This window comes from Alosa sapidissima, chromosome 6, assembly GCF_018492685.1.
Source record: "Alosa sapidissima isolate fAloSap1 chromosome 6, fAloSap1.pri, whole genome shotgun sequence".
NCBI classification, from domain to species: Eukaryota; Metazoa; Chordata; class Actinopteri; order Clupeiformes; family Clupeidae; genus Alosa; species Alosa sapidissima.
This window is the reverse complement of record NC_055962.1, coordinates 31,192,056-31,212,670: the sequence shown is the minus strand read 5'-3', so window position 1 is coordinate 31,212,670 and position 20,615 is coordinate 31,192,056. Positions and strand designations below refer to the sequence as shown.

Sequence of the window (20,615 nt, the reverse complement as noted above, 5' to 3'; positions counted from 1 at the left end):
AATCGCCCTTTTGTACATGGAACAGACATGGGATGGATTAAACTACGTGAACATATATTATATTTCGAACACTATTTTAACATTTTGATTTCAGTAGGTCCATTTTTTATTTAATACAGTACCAAAATTATTCATGACTTATTGAGTAAACAAATGGCAGGTTTGTCCGAGAGCCAGATGCAGTTCCCAAAAGAGCCACATGTGGTTCGCGAGCCATAGGTTCCCGACCCCTGCCTTAAAGGAATTATCCGGAGTAAAATGCACTTTGGATTAATTTACGGATGATTGGGAGTAGGCTACATACGTTGAGTTGACATCAAAATCATGTAATTCGGATGTGTTTTGAGAAAGATTTTACCGTTTTTAGTCAAAACTTGTTAGCCTGGAAGTGACCCGGGCATGTCATTTCGCCGCTACAAAACGCTATTTCTTTCTAAATTAAAATGAAGTTGGACTACTGGACTATGTTTAAAAAAAAAAAAAAAAAAAAAAAACCGCGACAAAATTGTGAATTTCCAGAGCGTGTTACTCCACACTCGGCAATCGACTCCTATGGACTTTCCCCTAAAGATGGCAGCTGCAGCAGCAACATTTCCGGAAAGGTACTGGCTTGATGAAATTCATTCTGGACTCTCTATCCGACCACATAAAGACCTCGGGATACATCGGTTTGGCTTTAGGGACCCTCTACTCACTACCACGTAAGTGTAATGTTGTTTGGAACTGTAGAAGAGGTATAAAAATAGCGTTTTGTAGCGGAGAAATGACATGCCCGGGTCACTTCCAGGCTAATGAGTTTTGACTAAAAACGGTGAAATCAAACTTTCTCAAAACACATCCGAATGACATGATTTTGATGTCAACTCAACGTATGTACTCCCAATCATCCGTAAATTGATCTAAAGTGCATTTTACTCCGGATAATTCCTTTAAATAACAACTTCTGGTGAGATTTTTGGAAAGAAGCATTAACACTTTGAGACCTTGAATTTGTCATTGTAGGCCTATACATCCTATATCTTGTTTTTGTTTATTTTCCTGGACAGTCTGGGATTTGTATCCATCTTGCATAGCTTATGTCTTTTATGTCAGCCTTTATATCAAGGGGAAACCATTTGTGTTTTTATGTCACCAGGAAGCATGTCAATAGAAATAACTTTTGATATTTAGGTGGGATAGATTGGAATTTTCAAATATAATAATCTTGATGGTGGGATATTCTATGGCTCACCAATTTACCAGATATATGTACTGAGTGAGAGAAATATTTTATTTATTAGGCTTGCTTTTTTCACTTGAGTAGTCTATTGCCACTGAACCATTGGATCAAGAATGGGCATGCCAAGACCAACTTTTTATTTTTTTATAAGGACAGCAAGTTAATTTTGGGTTGCTAGATTATGGTGGTTGGCAGCTTGTCTGTAGTCCTGTATCTTTAGAAAAAAATGTATGTGTAGTATACTCGCTCAAATTGATAACACTCATTGATAATAAGCTAATTTCATTCATTGTTGACATGGTCCATCCATGGAGGCTTAGGGTGTCCCGGGACCTGATGAACACGCCGCTAAAAAGCACAAACGAGTGCGAAAGTTGCAGCCGTGACGACAGGGAAAATGCAGGCAGCCACGAGAGTGATAGGTCGTATAAAATGAACGTTGCTAATGTCTGGGTTACACAAAGCTACAACGACACTTCATTATGTTTTCTTAATGACCGACAGTTTAGTTTATAAATAGGAAAATATTTGTATAAAGTAAGCTAGGCCTACAGCGTTACAAATGTTTGTAGAAAGGCCTGATTTACACGCACTGTTAAAGTGCCATAGGCTGGTTTACCAAAATGACAGACATTGAATTTCTAAATAAAAATAATATTGGTGCAGTTTGGACATCTTAAACGTGTAACCCCACAAAAGCGCACAAACATAACGTGGTTGCAGGGAGGGATGTTCTATTTTAGAATTTTACCCGGATACAACGAACACTATTTTTTGATTGTATGTCGGTGGCTATTTATTTATTTTATTTATTTGGCTGTTGAGTGGTGCGCTAGTTCTGAACCCTGCGAGATATCCTCTCGTATCCCTGCGCTTCCACTAATAATTATGCAGATACCTTGACATCTCTAGTAATATCTCTGCGTGAGAAATGCAAGGTGTGGCGTGTGAGCGTGTGAACTTGTGGAATTGCGTGTGAGACTTGAGAACCCTGAATGACAGTAGGGCAGTGTGCTGACGAAGTGCTGTTGTAAGGTTTTCTCCAGCAACTCTGAAATGTCATGTTGTTCTCACCTCGGGATCTACCATCTGTTGAACGCCACACACACACACACACACACACACACACACACACACACACACACAAACACCCCTGGGACAGTCTGCAGCACTAGGAGTCATCCTCATACACACACGCTGTGTGTGATAGGCCTACTCTTTGTATAGACGGTTATAATGAGGTGCCGTTTACACGACGCCGGTTTTTGTGAAACCGGTGAGGTTTTGTTAACGGCTTGCGTGTACACGATGCCGGCAGTTTAGGAGACTAAAACCGATCAGCTTTTGAAACCGGCTTCCGAGGTGGGAACTTTTGAAACCGCCGGCTAACTTTCGCCGTGTAGTCGCCTGTAGGTGCGAAGCCGGCAACTTTATGACGACATAGCCCCACCTCTCAACTCAGCCACTGCATTCGACCTGACATGCTGCCTGTCAAAACAAACCGAACCATTTATTTATATCAAAATACCGACTGAAATGAGTGTTTGTGCTGTGCAGAGTGGGATAAAATACTGCCATCGATGGTGGGCAACGCTCCCGAAGAGATGCTGCGTGATGTCTTTGCGCCTGGCAGCGGTGCTTTGCCTTGCCGGTGCTATGCCCACACTTGCTATGCTTTCTGCACAGCACAAACACTCCATTTCAGTCGGCATGGGTTGGCACACTCCACACTCACACCACCAGTTCGTGTTTGCTCTCGTTCTCTCATCCGACTCGCCTTGACTAGTCGCAACGTCCACTCTTCCCAGATCCAAAGCTCGCAACTCCTCTTCAGTGAACTCAGGTTCGAAAAGGTAGGGTCTTGGATCTTGGTAGTCGAAGTCATCATCTTTGTCTATCGTGTAATCTTCCATATTCATCGCCATTAGAACTCTTAGAGAAAGCCCACTTGTCAGTGTCAGCCTAGTAGCAGAGAACTTGGTAGTCACGCTGGTGTATTGCTGGAAGTTGAGGGTTTTCATATGCTGCGTGATGTCTTTGCGCCTGGCAGCGGTGCTTTGCCGGTGCTATGCCCGAAAATAGTTCCAAATCTAAATTGGTCTAGTAAATCCCTTCATGTTAATTTGCATTGATATTTGTACTCGATGTGAATGTACAGGTTACAAGAAATAATTATAAAAAATCTTGAGTTATTTGATTCACTTTTGCAACGACATACTAGCTGATATCGCCAGATTACAGCGACTACGCTAAGCTAAAGCTAACCGGGCCGTTTCTAGATTAGGACAATGGCTGGGTTGGCTATAAAATGCTTTGGCTCACTCCTCCAACTCTAGGGACTGCGAGGAGTGACCCAATTTCACCTAGGGGTGGCGTATTCCTTTAACAAACGGTTTCAACAATGTTTTCTTCTACGCGATTCACGCAAAATTATCGTGAAGCTTCTGCACAGCGGCGCCATCGACTGGTCTGGCATATGCACTACAGCACATTTAGCCAGTTACACCTGTGTGTTCACGCAAGGTTTTTTCTCGCCGGTGTCGTTAAAGGTGTGAAAGCGGTAAGAGAAAATTCACCCGGCGGTTTCTTGTAAACGGCCCCTAACTGTATTACTTCCATCTGCAATCAGTGCCCTGAGTTATGGAGACAACACACCAAAACAAACCACTCCTCTCTGCTGTGATGTCCATGCTATATAACAGAGTTATCTGTCTTATACTGTGGGCTTTGGGCCAGCACAGAGAGAGAGAGAGAGAGAGACGAGACACAGGAGGAGACTTTCTCTGGGAATGTTTATTTAAGCCACGGGACTGTGGGTCCAAGTCCAGATCAATATATGAGATTCTTTTTCTCATGAAAAGCACTAAACAATAAATAAGAAGCATAACAGAACGCCATAACGATGTTCTACAAACCAACAACAGGGACTTGCAATATCTCTTTATGGATATTATATTCTGTGCTGCCAAAATATGTGTGAGAACTTGTAATGTAATGTACAGAATGTAATGTACAGAAAATAAAAGGCATCATTATTTAGAGACCTGACCTACATATGCTGTAGGAAATAGGTCCCATGTGTCTTCCACTGATCTGTGTCCTGGCATGAATTTTCCCCACTTTCCCGGCTAGAACTCCAGATAAAGTGGATCAAATGAGATCTGTATCTCAGACGTGAGCTCTGGGAAATGTAAACAGAGACGTGGGTCCGTACGGTGGGAGCTGCAGCACTGACTCTATCTGACAGATACACACTCACTCCTCTCACTCGGCCTGCACACTCTGCTCGTCGCCACCTAGTGGGAGCACATGGGAACTACTCACAGAGGTGCAGAGGGTCGTGTCACTTAAGTCAAGCTTTAGGGGAGGATTTATTTAAACAGAATACTTAAAATGATGAAGAAACAAAAACACTATAAGAGAACATTAAGAGCCACAGTGATATAAGTTAAATACGTCTACCTCAAGCAAACCTGACAGGCGTATGCATGTATTAGAAGCATGGTGTGATTTAAGTAGCTGGTAGACAGTTGCTCATGTCTTCTGTTCATATTTGTAAAGCAATGATGTTTTATCTGTAATGAACATACACAGGGCTATATACACAAGTGTTGGGAGTGATGATATGTGGGGTGGGACATTATTTCTCTGTCGAGAAGGCTCTCTTCATGAGGGGTGGGGCGGCTTTGCTGGCGTCGTAGACGGACTCGGGCGGAGGCGTGCTCAGGCAGCACCAGTCAGGGATGCGTCCCGTCTGGTTGTAGTAGTCCCGTGACACAGAACGACTACCCAGAATGTCCTGCAACGCGCCGAAGATGGCACCTGCAGAGGGACCGGGGAGAGATGGAATCAGGTACACAGTTTACACCAGTTTACACACTCGAACACGGTTTACACCAGTTAAGACACTTGAACACGGTTTACACCAGTCTACATCCGTTTACACCAGCTTGCATCACATCTTCTTCCACTGGCATGGCGGAGCAACAACATAAAGACCACACAACACTAAAGACATGAATCAGTCCGTTCTCAAAACTAGAGACCATCCGGAAAAGATGTGTTTGGAAATGCGTTGTGATTTGTTCCGATCTTCAAATTCATATTTCTCCGAGCCAAATGTTGGCATGTTGAGGAATGGCAGCAGAGTGGAGAGGTTTGGGCCGCTCTGTGGGCGGCGCCGGTTATGGGTCTGATTTCCCATGAGGCTATGTGCTAATAAATATATTATACGGACTCAATGAAATGTAAATTGCATTAGCCCTTAAGTCAACAGCGATAAAGGAAATCCATTGATTCCAATAGCCTGGGGTGTTTGGATACAAAACACCATGTGCTCAAAGATATACGATCAGAGCGCTTACAAAAACATATTAGCACAATGAAAAAGTACCGCAAGTACATCCATGAAAAAGACCCTGCTCTGTCGGAGGCTGGCAGTACACCCTGATCAGTCTGCTGTCTTTACTCCAAGCAAAACCACTGGGGTCCATAGATGCGGCCATTACTGACAACATCAACACATACACTCTGGCACATTTATCCTGGTTAGAACCCATCTTGGGCTTGGCAGGTACGCAGCTTGACGCTCTTGGTGGCCAGTGCGTGTGTGTGTGTGTGTGTGTTGCCTCCTCACCTCCAAGCCAGGTGGTGCAGTTGGGATGGGCAGCTTGCAGCCCTTGGTAGCCAGAGCCTGCGTGCATGCGTGTATGTGTTTGTGGGCGTGTGTGTGTGCATGCCCGTGTGTTGTCTCCAAACTTCCGAGCCAAATGGTGCAGTTAAGATTGGGGAGGAAGTTCTTGGTGGCCTGTGTGTGTGTGTGTGTGTGTGTGTTATGCTGCCTCACCTCTAAGCCTAACTACGCTGTGCAGCTTGAAGCTCTTGGTGGTCCGGGCATCGGTGTATGTATGTGTGTGGTACTCTCCCTCACCTCCGAGCCAGGCGGTGCAGTTGGGTTTGGCAGGTGGACTGTGGAGTTTGAAGCTCTTGGTGGCCAGTGTGTGTGTGTGTGTGTGTGTGTCACTCTCTCTCACCTCCGAGCCAGGCGGTGCAGTTGGGTTTGGCCGGTGGACTATGCAATTTGAAGCTTTTGGTAGCCAGGGCCTGCCGGTACTTTGGCTTCTCCACCAGCAGGCGGATTTCGGCCAAGAGACGGTGCAGGAAGCCCGGCAGCATGGCCGTACCACCGATCACCACGATGTTCTCTGACAGGGCCTTCCGCGTGTCTATCGGACACTGGGGGGAGAGGATAGATAGATAGACAAATAAATAGATAGATAGATAGACAGATAGATACTTTATTAATCCTAAAGGAAATGTAGGCATCGTGTTGTTTATGGTTATAGGATTTGGCAGACTCTTTTGTCCAAAGCAACATACAAATAAAAACAATACAATGGTTAAAATTATCAGTGAACAATTTTAAAATGTTGGTAAGACTACATTAAGGAGAATAGCAATAATAAACAATAATGTCAATTCAATCAATAGCCTAATGAAAATAAACAATACTATAATATACAAACCATAACTCATAAGAAATGCTCAGTTAACTAAGAGTATGCTGAATAGATATGCCTTTAGACCCCTCTTGAACGGCCCAAAACCATCACTGGAATGGAGAGCACTGGGCAACTCATTCCACCAATAAGGAACCACTGAATTTGACCAAGTGTTTATGGCTGGGCGACACAACAGACGCTCATCAAAAGACCGCAGTGGTCGGTTGGGGATATACAGCTTGATCATAGACTTGATACAGCAGGGAGCAGATCCAGTCAGTGTCCTATAGGCCAAAGTGAGAGATTTAAATTGAATGCTGCCCCCTAGAGGGGGACAATGGAGAGTAACTAGGAGAGGAGTTACATGTGTCCTCTTTGGCTGACTGAAGACCAGGCGTTCTGCAGCATTCTGTTGTAACGATCTTACCACACAAGCAGGCAGGCCAGCTAATAGTGAATTACAATAGTCTAGTTGGGAGATAACCATGGCCTGTACTAGAAGTTGTGTAGAATCTTGTGTCATATAAGGTTTGATCTTCCTAATGTTGTAAAGGACAAATCAACATGATTTTGCAATTGAGGCTACATGCTCAGAGAATTTAAGTCAGTCATTAATTACGACACCCAAGTTACATGCCGATCTAGTTGGCCTCAGTGAAGATGAGTCAAGCTCAGCTCAGTTTTTGAGAGATTAAGCTGAGGGTGCCGAGCTTACATCCAGGCTGAAATATCCTTAAGGCATGCAGAAATCCGATAGGAGTCCTCAGGTGGGAAAGATGGGTAAAGTTATCATCTGCACAGCAGTGATAGTCAAATCCATGGGAGTGAATGGCCTCACTCAAGGAAGTGGTGTAAATAGAGAAAAGCAGGGGCCCTAATACTGATCTGTGAGGCACACCTGTGGTGAGGTCATGTATCCACAAAAGGTGGAGAGAGTTTTCCAGAACCAGATCCACTACTTTACCACCCTTCTTAATTAAAAGTAAACAACTTTCAACAATCATGCTGGAGACAATGTGCTGATATGGCACCAAACCATACACACATTTTTTGGAGCTGTAAGAATATAGAGCCTTTTTGGAGAGACGTACATGCCGTTTTATGCGAGATCTTGGGTTATGCATTCTCATGTATTGTCCTACACCTTGGAGACTTGGAAGAATATGTATCCAAGGATGACCAAGATCCAGTGAAGATTCTGCTTACAGCGAGTAAGAAGACTATCACTAACAATTAGCTGAAAGCAAACGTGCCAAATCGTAAACAATGGTTTTCTATCATTAAGGAAATCCAAGAGATGGAAAGGCTAACATACAAATTAAAAATGAAAGAAGAATTATACGAAAATAATGGGGGAAAGTGGTTACAAAATTAAGTAGACATAACCAGTTAAAACAAAACTGTATAGAATATAAATGCCCCCTCCTGTTATATGCCTCCTTATTTTATTTAATTTTTTTGTGTCTGTGTTTATTTGTTTTTTCTCTATGTATGTATTTGCTGTTTAATGTTTGAATGTCTGTGGAATACCAATAAGGACAAAGTAAAACAAACAAACAAAAAAAGACAAGCAGACAGTTCCCTGCACATGATTCAACCCTCATCCTAGACTAAAATTGTTTTTCAGCGGACATTTCCATTGAAGTTTTCTTTTGGTCTAAGACTAGGCTTAATCTACGTACAGGAAATTAATCGGGAGAATAAACTTGGTAGCACCCTATTAGCCGATGCTAACTAGCTGAAGCTAACCCCCAGACATGGATGGGAAACACTGTCAAGGAGGACCCCTTTCTCCCTCTCACCTTCACCAGAGAGTCCAGGATGAGTGTGGCCACCGACTTCTCCTCATTGTCCTGCTCAAACAGCATCTCCATCACAGAGTCCCTATAGGAAAAAAGGACAACAATGAACACCATCATCTCAATAGATAGATTAGAGAAACTTGGAGGCAAAGAGAGGTCTAAAGAGCCAAACCATACAGTTTGAGACTGATTCACTCTGCCCCCATTCACTTACAGGAAAGCTTCCACTACATATGCACATACTATATTGTGTGGTGGGGGTAGCGTAGTGCTCCGGGGAGACTGGCCCTTGCAATAACTGACATATGTAAGGGGCTTTGGATAAAAGCCAAAAGCAAAAGTAAGTGAGTAAGTAAGTAACATATCTGTCTCCAAACAGCACGTTCAAACAGACACCCCTGACAGGCGCCATCCTCGAGGGGTTTCATGATGTGGCACAGAGGTCCACAGCTTCACAGCTCAACCCACCGTATGGAGCCTTTGATGTGCAGGATCTTCTCCCCATCCAGAGGATAGTCAACATCAGGGGGAGGGGCTGGGCGCTGAAATAAATACAAAGAAACAAATAAATAAACAAAAAAACAATTAAAAGTTATGTGTGCTGAAATTGTTAACAAAGAGGCAGTTTGTGATGTTGAGACATGTATAACGAAGAGACAGTTGAAGTCCCGTACGGATTGGTGACAACTCGGCTAATTAAGACAAATCTACCCCAAAACAAAGCAGCAAACCCAACATCTGGCCCTAACTGATCAGGATCTATTCAGCAACTTGTCTGCTACTGTCGTCTGTTATCTAACTGGACACCCTGGCCAAACAACAAACCTAATACACTCTGACACCACAGTGTTCACGAGCACCACTCTTCCACTGACTGAATACAGACTACTGGGCCCTCATCAACATTAATATCAAAGAACATGACGGCACTTCAGTGTTGTTCATAGAACTCCTTCAACAAAGAGGAGAAGCTCATGCGCTTCTTTAGCAAATAGAGAGGAGTAGAGAGGTACTGAGAGGAGTAGAGAGGTGCTGAGAGGAGTAGAGGTGCTGAGAGGAGCTGAGGAGGTGAGAGGAGGTGAGAGGAGTAGAGAGGAGAGAAGTTAGTAAGAATTTAAGGGAAGTGGAGGTGAAGAGAGAGGAACAGAGAGGAGAATCGGTGATTAGCCAGGTGCTGAGAGGAGGTGAGGCGAGTAGAGAGGAGGTGAGATGGAACATCGACTCACTCACTACATAGTGCACGTTATGGTGGATAACCAGTATATTGTTTTCACTATAACGCACAGCGTACTACGCCGGAATGAGTGGGTATTACAGTGCTCTGGCTGGCACACCCCTTACCTCAGCAGTTCCGTCCAGGTTAAACTTGGCCTCCTGAATCTTCAGACCCCTCTGCAGGTCACTCACAAAGCAGGTCCGCACTGAAAACGCACAGGAGAACACAAATGACTGAGAAAACACACCCTCATTTCATACGGCCTGTTTCTACGTTTTCCAATAACATAGTCTATTGCCTATAGTATTACTTCTTGTTTTCTAAGGTATTACTTGATGTCTATGGTACTATTTCTAGTTGCCTATTGTATTACCAAAGATAACTTAAAATAACCTCCACCTCAATCCACTCTGATATTATCAAAGCCCTAACAACATCTCCAGTATTCCGGAGAGTGTTCTAACTGGTAGCATCATCACCTGGTATGGGAACTCCACAGATAGAGATTGTAGTACTCTGCAGAGAGTAGTGTGCTCAGCTGAACGTACTATAATGAGAATCCTGAATTTCCCCTTGGGTATCTATCTATCTATCTATCTATAAGAACTCAACTCCCTGCTCTACAAGATATCTATTCCAGAAGAGTACTCCTAAGAGCCCAAAAGATCCTGAAGGACTCTTCTCATCCTAACAATGGATTATTCCTACCGCTGAAATCAAGAAGACGCCTATGTAGTCACAAAGCCAGAACTGAGAGACTCAGGAGAAGTTTTTATCCCCAGGCCATCCGAACTCTGAACTCACACTATACTGACTTTGCACACATTCACTCCTCAGCACTCTCAAACATTTCCCAACTCTGAATTCACACTATACTGAATTTGCACTCATTCACTCCTCAGCACTCATGACCCCCCCCCCCCCCCACACACACACACACCTAGCACTTTTACATCCCTCTCCCTATGCTACAGACCTTTTATTTATTTTCTTATTTCATCACACGTCAAAACACACACACACACACACACACACACACATCTGACTTGGAGGAGAACTTTTTCTCCTCCATCTATCTACCCATGTCCTTGATTGCCTAGCCTTTCTGCCCCCCCCCCTCCACCCCTAACACACACACAAAAAACACACACACTTACATCATCACTGTCATCACCACACATACATACAGCACACTGCTTGCTACAGTAAGCCTCCTCTACATACTTGCTGCACACTGCCCCCCCCCCCCTCCCTACATACACAGCACATTGTCTTCAGGATCTTCTCCAACACACATCCTCTACATACTTACAGCACACTGCCCCCACCTACCCACACACACACACATCTTCAGTCATAACTCACATACATCATACATACTTGCAATAGTAAGTCCCTTCACCATAATTGCAGTACACTGCCCCCCCCTCTCTCCTACATACACAGCACATTATTTCATCAGGCTTCTCCAACACACATCCCCAACATACTTACAGCACACTGCACCCCCCCCAATACACAGCACATTGTCTCATGAGGAAGCTTCTCCAACACACATATTGCAAACTGCCCTCTCCCCACATACACAGCACACTATCCCATCTCCCTTGTCATCCCCCCAACACACACACCAAGACCCCTGGCAGTTGGGTTAGCCCCTTGAGCCGTGGATCTGCCCAAGGTTTCTTCCTTGGTAAGGGAGTTTTTCCTTGCCCCTGTTGCTCTTGGGTGCTCCTTGTTGGTGCCCCCCCAATCCCAATCCTCTCCCATCTTTCTTATGCAGCCCTTGCCACTTAATCTACTAAACCCCTCTTCTACTGCACTTTTTACCCCCCCCCCCCCCCCATAAATGCACAAATAGGCTGACACCAGACATAATTTCACTGCATTTCTTACTTCCAGTAACTATATGCATGTGACGACAAACTTCCTTGTATCCTTGTATCCTTTTTTTCTGTGGTATTATAGCTTGTTTCTATGGTGCTACTTGGCATTGTGTCCTGCTGTCTAAGATATTACTTCCTGTTGTCCGTGGAATGACTCAGAGATAAGAGGAAGACATCTATATTCCCACTCCACTCTTGTCCATCTTGTGGCTTTATACTATTTCTCTTGTGTCTAGCAGGGCGCAGCTCCACCCCACTGTGCCTGGCATAGCGAGCTGTGTTCCAGGACGACCTCCTGAGGCGGACTAATCCACCTGGAGCAGAGAGAGAGGGCTGCTGCAGCACAGCGGTGGAACCGAGAGCTTAGAGGACCAAATTAACTGGACATGGCACCAGCAACAGTCTGGCCGGCATTCCAATTTCATGAAACACACACACACACACACACACACACACACTTACTTCAGTCTACACTGGTACTTTGAGCTGGGTTACATTTAACAACTTGCAACTGTCTAAATGTTGACACCTTTAGTGCTTGCTGAAAATTGTTGAAGCCATTGAGCAAATTCGTAACAGCTTCTCAATGGCTATTACAATTGGTAAGAACAGTTTTCTGTTTTGTTGGTTATTGGCCTGTTATGGTGTGAAGTAATTATGGCTATGGGCCTGTTACGGTGTGAGGTAATTATCGATGGGCCTGTTACGTTGTGAGGAAATTATGGCTATGGGCCTGTAATGGTGTGAGGAAATTATGGCTATGGGCCTGTTATGGTGTGAGGAAATAGAGTATAGGCCTGTTACGGTGTGAGGAAATAATGGCACTTGTGAATATAGGGTGAGGTTGATTTGTGTAGTAATAGCAGAGAGGGAAACCGTTGTAAAGTTGGGACTTGTTATCTAGGAACCTACCTTTGATGTCCTCAACAACCTCTTCTGGAATGGATCCTGGAAGGAGGGGGGGGGGGGGAAAGGGATAAAAGAGAGAAAAGATGAGAGTAGCAGAGAGAGAGAGAGAGAGAAAAGAGAGAAAGAGGATTATCCATCCACCCTGAAGAAAAGCTCAGATGACTGATCTATGCTTGCACTCCAAGTTTTAATATAACTGAATCATTGTTCCTTGATTCCTCTAAGGATTTCACTAAATGCAGGCCAAGAGACTCGTGGCCTTTTGCCAGACAATATACTGTCTAAACTTACTGTTTGTTCCCTATACCCTTACCAGCCTAAGACAGATCGGCCTCGTCACTGTGAACTATGCCAACTGAGGCGGTGTGTGGCAGAGCAGGGCAGAACAGAGCGGGCCCAGTGGCCTTGGTGTGTGTGTGTGTGTGTGTGTGTGTGTGTGTGTGTGTGTGTGTGTGTGTGTGTGTGTGTGAGTAGTAAGGGTTCTGCCCAAGACAGATCGGCATGGTCATTGTAAAGTATGCCAGCTGAGGCGGTATATGTAACACAGCAGGGCAGAACAGAGTGAACCAGTGGCCTTCATATGGGCATGAATAAATGATTCATTCACACAGGAAAGAAAAGAATGTGTGTGCCATCTTCCCCAAGGAAAACAGGGGCAGGAGTGTGTGTGAGTGTGTGTGTGTGTGTGTGTGTGTGAGAGAGAGAGCAGCGCTGAAACAAAAAGGCAGAAATAGGGCATATTTCATATATTATTCATAGGGAGAAGTAAAGGAGAGAGAGAAAGAATGAGGGTGTGAAGAAAGATGAGAACTACAGTGAGAAAGTGAAAGAAAAAAAAATACAGATAGAAAGTGAAAGGATAAGGGTGTCACGAAGGATGAGAGGGCAAAGGGAGGTGGAGAAAGGGAGACAGAAAGAGACAGAGAGAATAAGGAGGAAGAGAGCAAAAAAATGAGGGTGTGATGAAGAATCAGAGAGAGAGAGAGAGAGAGAGAAAGAGAGCGCTGAAGAAAGGGAACAAGAGTTTGGAAAGGCAGGCAAAGACAACAAGAAGAGAAAGAGTTTGGAAAGAGACAAAGTTAGATGGCAGCCATCTTAGTGACTGTATAAGTCAGGGGTGGGCAAACTTTTTGGCTCAAGGGCCACATTGGGTTTTGAAAACTGGCTGGCGGGCTGCACAACAACCCCCCCCCTCCCCCCCCACGACACACACATAAAAAATACATTTTTTATAGCCTATAATTTAGTATGAAACGTATTTGTTTTAAAATATGAATTGCTTAAAAATGCTGCTAATTTTATGCTGTTTAACAAATTTATAAATTGTGCACTGTCGCTTTAAGACAGTCGCTTTAATTCACGTTTATTTCTCAATGATCTTCTGCCCGAAGCAGGCTATGGCTAGTGCTGTACCTACAGCTGGGCCCTCTCACAGTTTTTAAATGGTCAGTAGTGGGAACTACTGTTGCCTTCATGATTTCCTTTTAAAACTTTCTTATAAGAAGGAGATATCAATTATCAACAATGACAAGCCAGCTGGAACCTGCGGCTCTCTCTCCCTCTCGTGAGTGCAGACGCGCTCCCAATTAAATGGATCGCATAATGTTCACGTTAGATCTGCTGCAAAGGAGATAACTAAGAGTTAACTTAGTTTAACATGATGTTATCTCTATTTAACATGATGTTTTGACATTGACATAATGTTCTCTAAGGAGAGTGAAAAGCAGTTTGCAGTAAAGCTAACCAACGTCGTCTCTATCGCAGGAAAAAAATAGGGAGCAGCCTGATAACCAAATGAAATGCTCGGCGGGCCGGATGAAAGTGCTTGGCGGGCCGGATCCGGCCCGCGGGCCGCAGTTTGCCCACCCCTGGTATAAGTGAATAAGTGACTCACATGCTGGAAGGGAGAGGGAGGTATGTAGAGAGAGAGAGAGAGAGAGAGAGAGAGAGAGAGAGAGAGAGAGAAAATGTGTTGGGAGGTAGAGGGGGATATGCAAAGAGAGAGTGGCATCATAGTGAGTATTCATGGTGGTAGGTGTTTGCGAGAGCAATACACTGGTGACAGCAGAACAGAAATACTGATAAGAGGTGTAGGGAGAGGTGGAGAGACTAGATAAAAACACCCATGTTGGAGATCGAAGAGATGGAGAGAGAGAAAGAGAGAGAGAGGTATAGAAAGACAGTCATCATTGTGACTGTCTGGTGCTAGTGGCTATATAAGAGAGGACTCACCGATGACGGTGGGCAGGCTCTGGCCAGGGCTCGAGTCTGTGTCTACTGTGCACTGCTCAGTCACCAAACCCTCCAGCTCCCTGCAGTACACGCACGCACGCACGCACGCACGCACGCACACACGCACACACAAACACAAACACACACACACACATTAATGTTCAGTTCAGACTGGTATGCTCTACTTGGATCAGGTTGATGAGGTGGCACAGTGGTGTCAATCTAACAGCTTGACACTGAATGTCAATAAAACTAAGGAAATGGTAGTGGATTACAGAAGGAAGCAGCAGAACTACAGTTACACCCCACTAATGATCAGCGGGCAACCTGTAGAGAGTCACAAGTTTCAAATATCTTGGTGTCCACATTACTGAAGACTTAACATGGACTGTTAACACTCAATATGTTCTGAAGAAGTCCAGACAACGACTCTACTTCCTTCGTCAGCTAAGGAAATTCAAAGTTTCTACATCCATCATGAAGGCCTTCTACACTTCAGCGGTTGAGAGTGTTCTAACTGGTAGCATCATCACCTGGTATGGGAACTCCACAGTTAGAGATTGTAGTACTCTGCAGAGATTAGTGCGCTCAGCTGAACGTACTATAAGAACTCAACTCCCTGCTCTACAAGATATCTATTCCAGAAGAGTACTCCTAAGAGCCCAAAAGATCCTGAAGGACTCTTCTCATCCTAACAATGGATTATTCCTACCGCTGAAATCAAGAAGACGCCTGTATGTAGTCACAAAGCCAGAACTGAGAGACTCAGGAGAAGTTTTTATCCCCAGGCCATCCGAACTCTGAACTCACACTATACTGACTTTGCACACATTCACTCCTCAGCACTCTCAAACAATTCCCAACTCTGAACTCACACTATACTGAATTTGCACTCATTCACTCCTCAGCACTCATGACCCCCCCCCCCCCCCCCCCCCACACACACACACACACCCACACACACCTACATGACTTTTAGCACTTTTACATCCCTCTCCCTATGCTACAGACCTTTTATTTATTGTATTATTTCATCACACGTCAAAACACACACACATACACACATCTGACTTTCTCCAACTTTTGCACATCTCCATAGAACTTTTTATTTATTATTTTTGATTTCTCCTCCATCTATCTACCATGTCCTTGATTGCCTAGCCTTTCTGCCCCCGCCCTCCACCCCTACACACACACAAAAAAAACACACACACATACATACAGCACACTGCTTGCTACAGTAAGCCTCCTCTACATACTTGCTGCACACTGCCCCCCCCCCCCTCCCTACATACACAGCACATGGTCTTCAGGATCTTCTCCAACACACATCCTCTACATACTTACAGCACACTGCCCCCACCTACCCACACACACACACTGCACACACACAGTCACTGCTCCACTCCCCTCCCGCCCACACACACATCTTCACTGTCATCACTCACATACATACAGTACTCTGCTTGAAATAGTAAGTCCCTTCACCATACTTGCAGTACACTGCCCCCCGCCCCCCACCCCCCCCCCCCTCTCCCCAACATGCTTACAGCACACTGCACCCCCCCCCCCCCAATACACAGCACATTGTCTCATGAGGAAGCTTCTCCAACACACATATTGCACACTGCCCTCTCCCCACATACACAGCACACTATCCCATCTCCCTTGTCATCCCCCCAACACACACACCAAGACCCCTGGCAGTTGGGTTAGCCCCTTGAACCGTGGATCTGCCCAAGGTTTCTTCCTTGGTAAGGGAGTTTTTCCTTGCCCCTGTTGCTCTTGGGTGCTCCTTGTTGGTGCCCCCCCCCCCCCAATCCCAATCCTCCCCCACCTGTCTTATGCAGCCCTTGCCACTTAATCTACTAAACCCCTCTTCTACTGCACTTTTTACCCCCCCCCCCCACATAAATGCACAAATAGGCTGACACCAGACATAATTTCACTGCATTTCTTACTTCCAGTAACTATATGCATGTGACAATAAACTTCCTTGTATCCTTGTATGATGAACAAGCTATCCTGTAAAAAGTTGGTAATGTTACCGTTAACTTAATGTTGCTGTCTAGTAGTCCTTCAGGATTGTTATTTCTTAAAGGGGCTATGTGAAGGGATTAAAACTCTTATAAATAGCAAAGTGTGAGGACTCCTTCTCACCAACATAGTGGTTTCTCAAGAAAGGAAGAATCGAAAACAAATCTGCCCTGACCTGTTAGCCACACATTACATAACTAATTACATCCATTCATGTAATAATCACAACACAAGCAGTTTTAACATGTTACTAATACACTGTTATCATGTTATTAACACACTAATACACCAGATGATGCATATCTCCTTTGGCATTTTCTACAATAACACAATTTAAGTCTTCATTATTCTATCTTCTATTGTGTCCATGTGTCCTTGTGTGTGAAGGTTTACTTACTTATGAATAGCCTTCCCTGCCAGAGGAAGAGCCTCCCATGTGGGCAAGATGGGGATCCCTTCATAGACCTGATCACCGTCAAGGCATGATACCTCACACACACACACACACAGGTGATAGAACCCGGGGGCAAGACAAAACCCAACATCCACTTTGTATTGTACAGGCTCAAACACAACAGAGCCCTTTATAAGAAATGCTAGTGAGAGGAGTAGGCTGTTCAGATGAAGAACATGCATAACTAATCAGGTCTGTAGCGAACACTGATAACACAGAAGTTCAGAAGTTCACAGGATTATTTCAATGTAAAAGAAGAGATTCTTTAGCTTATATCAGCTAAATACAGTTCACTCAAGTAAGGCGTCAGGACCGGGACTATAGCATATCCACTGCTTGACTCCAACCAAAATTGTGTCAAATAAGCAATACGTAGTTAGCAATATGTGGCCCCAATCTTATGCCTCATCAATATGACATGGTTGAGGGACCTCAGCATCTTCTTTAAAATCTAGATACAGATGTGTAAGCCAAAGCTCTGTATCAACACAACACGGGTTACACATTCACATTCCCTTCCCCCTGACATCATGACCATAGTGGAGAGGATACGGGCAACACAAGTGTCTCCGCGTATCCGCAGTCCATGACCAGGGCGGAGTTGATGCCCAGCGTCATGATGGCCATGAGGTGGCTGGGAGCGAAGAGCACTGAGGGCACCTGAGGGGACAGGAGGAGAGCAATTAACTTAAGTCACTAGACTACAGGAGAACTTGAAATGAAACGCTCCATTGAAAAAAAAGACTGTAGTTTAAGACGCTCGATGGTGTTTTATGCTCCCAACGTTGTCTTCCAGGCAGTGCTGCCTTATAGACAACGTTGGGGGCATAGAAGACCAAGAAACGTTTAAGACAAGTCAAGTCACATTTATTTATATAGCACATTTTATGCACAGAGTGCTCCACATACAAGACATTAGCTGCTTTCAGGCCTAGGTGTAAGTCTGCATGTTCTTCGGATGTCAAGCGGCTGGGCCGATTATCTGAACAACAACCGGCCATTTCCGAACTAAGCCGCCTCTTACACTACTCCCCTCCTAGTATTTCCGACGGACATTATATAAATGAGCTTGTGTCTGAATGAAGCGAAGAACATGCAGAGATTCTGTTCATGTTTGTGTTCAACCACGTTCAGCCACATGGAGATTCTGTTAATGGGTGTAGGTGTCGTTCACACATATGACTGCATGATGTCAGCATGTTAGCATCATATCTGAATTACCCGAAGAGTCGGACCTTCGTTTGACAAAGATCTGCATATACTGTGGAGGACGCGTCTGAAAGCAGCTATTGACACAGGACAAAAGATGCCGAAAATGTCATGTTAATAGTCCAATTGGTTGCATCTAACCGGCTGAAAAACGTCCTTCCATTAAGACTAGGCTTAATCCATGCACAGGAAACTGGCCAATAAGAAGCAGCACTAAACTTATGAAAAGACTTTATCAGAAATAACAAGCTTATATGGGACTCTTTGTCAACCGAAAAGGATTTACAGGGCCTGAAAACTAGCTGGACGAAACAACTGATCCAAGTTCAACACTTCACATATAACCCAGGTTTATGCTGTATTGACCTGGGTTATAAAAGCATACAGTATACCATGGCTTCAATACTTCCATTTTTGCTTCTTTTTGTGGCTGTTTTACTTATGGCTGCCTGAAAAAGGCTGCCTGTGTGTACTAAGCAAGAGTACACACCCATGATTAACAGAGATTAACAGTATTCACCATACCTCAAACTGCTTGAAAAAGACTTTGGTGAGGGTTTCCCGGAAGTGTGAGGGGCAGAGAATGGATTCGATGATTACCACTCTCCTGTCCCGGGGGTTGACCAGAAGATGCCTGAAGAAAAATAACATTGTTATAGAGGGCTGCTTCTTTAAGTAACATACAATATATCAGCACAACAGAGTAAGTGCATGTTGTGTGTGTTGTCTGTATGCTACTGAGACCTTGAATTTCCCCTTGGGGATAAATAAAGTATCTATCTATCTATCTGAAAGGGTGCATGCATACCACACATCAAGGTAACTAATGTTACAGGAATTGACAGTTGATATCAGTGTCTTGCTACCACAGCTCGTCAATGACAACTCAGGACAGTGAGATAAAGCCCAGGAGGATTGTGGGAAATAAAGTCTGTCCCCACCTGAAGTACAATGTGTGAATGAACTCCTTCAGGATGGTGTAAAGTTCCTCTGTGTTGATGTTGTACTGCACTACTTTGATGGGCTGCAAGGTGGGGGAAAAGCAAATCACATTTATTGTTCCATCTATCCTGGTCCACGCTGGACCAAACCTGTCCTTATTCAGAGTTGGTGAGAATAAACACTGATTACTGTAGTTCCACTGACCTGTTGAAGGCCTGGTCTCTGAATCTCGCTGGGGATGATGAACCTAGGGCCAGTCTCCCCAGCAAACCCGCATCTGTAACACGACAGAACAGTTAACGTGCATTATTACAATTTGACGTAACCACAGTTTGTGCATTCTCATGCTTTCAATTCAAGGCGCTGGCAGATGTATTCGCTACACTTCAGTCTTATGCTAATCATATGACTTGCCCTAAGGTTGATTTTCTTCCATCATCATATGCAAAAAAGCCTCGCCACAATTGACCACTGAACCTAACTCATTTATGAAAAACAACACTACGGTTAACACTAGCATTCAAATTAGACACAAACAGACAAATAATCACCGTTTATAATTAAATCCATCAACTTGATTTCGGAAGACTAACGTTAGAGCTTGATTAGTCTGTAATGCTAATGACATCATTGCTAACCAAGCTATCTATACATTAAGTCAACGCTTCAAGACTGATTTACTCAATTTAAGAACACCTACAGTAAAAAGACCATTTCCAACGAATATTGATTGTTATCTTTCCCCGAAACAGAGAAAAAATCACGGGACAGCTAAAGTTAGCAAGTTAGCTATTATCTGATACAACAAAGTTAGCACTATGCACAATATAAGCACACCGTTTAGTCATAGCAAATAAACTCACTTTGTGTAGGCTGCTCCTAAATCTATTACAACGGCAGTCTTCTCCCCTCCGCTCCCTAAACCTTCAAACAGAGGCATTTTGATGCTTTAGCCAGAAGCACAGATAAGTGCTTCTTCTGAGATACAGAGTTGCTAGCTGCTGCTAATGGACACAACAACAGCCTCTGTCACTGGTCACTGCGCAGGGCGGGGTCCTAACGAACAGAAGCCGAAGAATTGCCTGAAACATTTTATCTCAGGAACGTGATACATTGTATCCTAGAAAGGCTGATGTCTTCTTTCCTCCTTTATAGAAAATGAAAATGAATGAGTTTTGTATTAAAAAAAAAATCCTCCTCTGAAAACA

General features: G+C 44.2%; 1 protein-coding gene across 1 annotated transcript; it reads right to left on the bottom strand.

The window, feature by feature from the left end:
* Nucleotides 1–3,994: 3,994 nt before the first annotated feature.
* Nucleotides 3,995–20,454, bottom strand: actr10 (actin related protein 10). Its single transcript, XM_042094784.1, has 13 exons — nt 20,271–20,454; nt 19,612–19,684; nt 19,407–19,489; nt 18,991–19,099; nt 17,809–17,916; nt 17,200–17,267; nt 14,766–14,845; nt 12,537–12,572; nt 9,864–9,943; nt 8,991–9,064; nt 8,523–8,604; nt 6,253–6,454; nt 3,995–5,041 (listed from the first exon to the last, which is right to left on the bottom strand). The coding sequence occupies exons 1-13, from the start codon at nt 20,345–20,347 to the stop codon at nt 4,860–4,862; spliced, it is 1,254 nt and encodes a 417-aa protein (XP_041950718.1). The 5' UTR covers nt 20,348–20,454; the 3' UTR covers nt 3,995–4,859.
* Nucleotides 20,455–20,615: the final 161 nt, after the last annotated feature.

Bases quoted from the DNA above. Each gene is read 5' to 3' on its own strand.
- actr10 (XM_042094784.1), bottom strand. From the start codon at position 20,347: ATGCCTCTGTTTGAAGGTTTAGGGAGCGGAGGGGAGAAGACTGCCGTT. The intron at 19,100-19,406 runs GTGGGGACAGAC...ATTTTTCTTCAG, and splicing joins ATTCACACATTGTACTTCAG to GCATCTTCTGGTCAACCCCC. The intron at 5,042-6,252 runs GTGAGAGAGAGT...GTCCCTCTGCAG, and splicing joins CTGCACCGCCTGGCTCGGAG to GTGCCATCTTCGGCGCGTTG.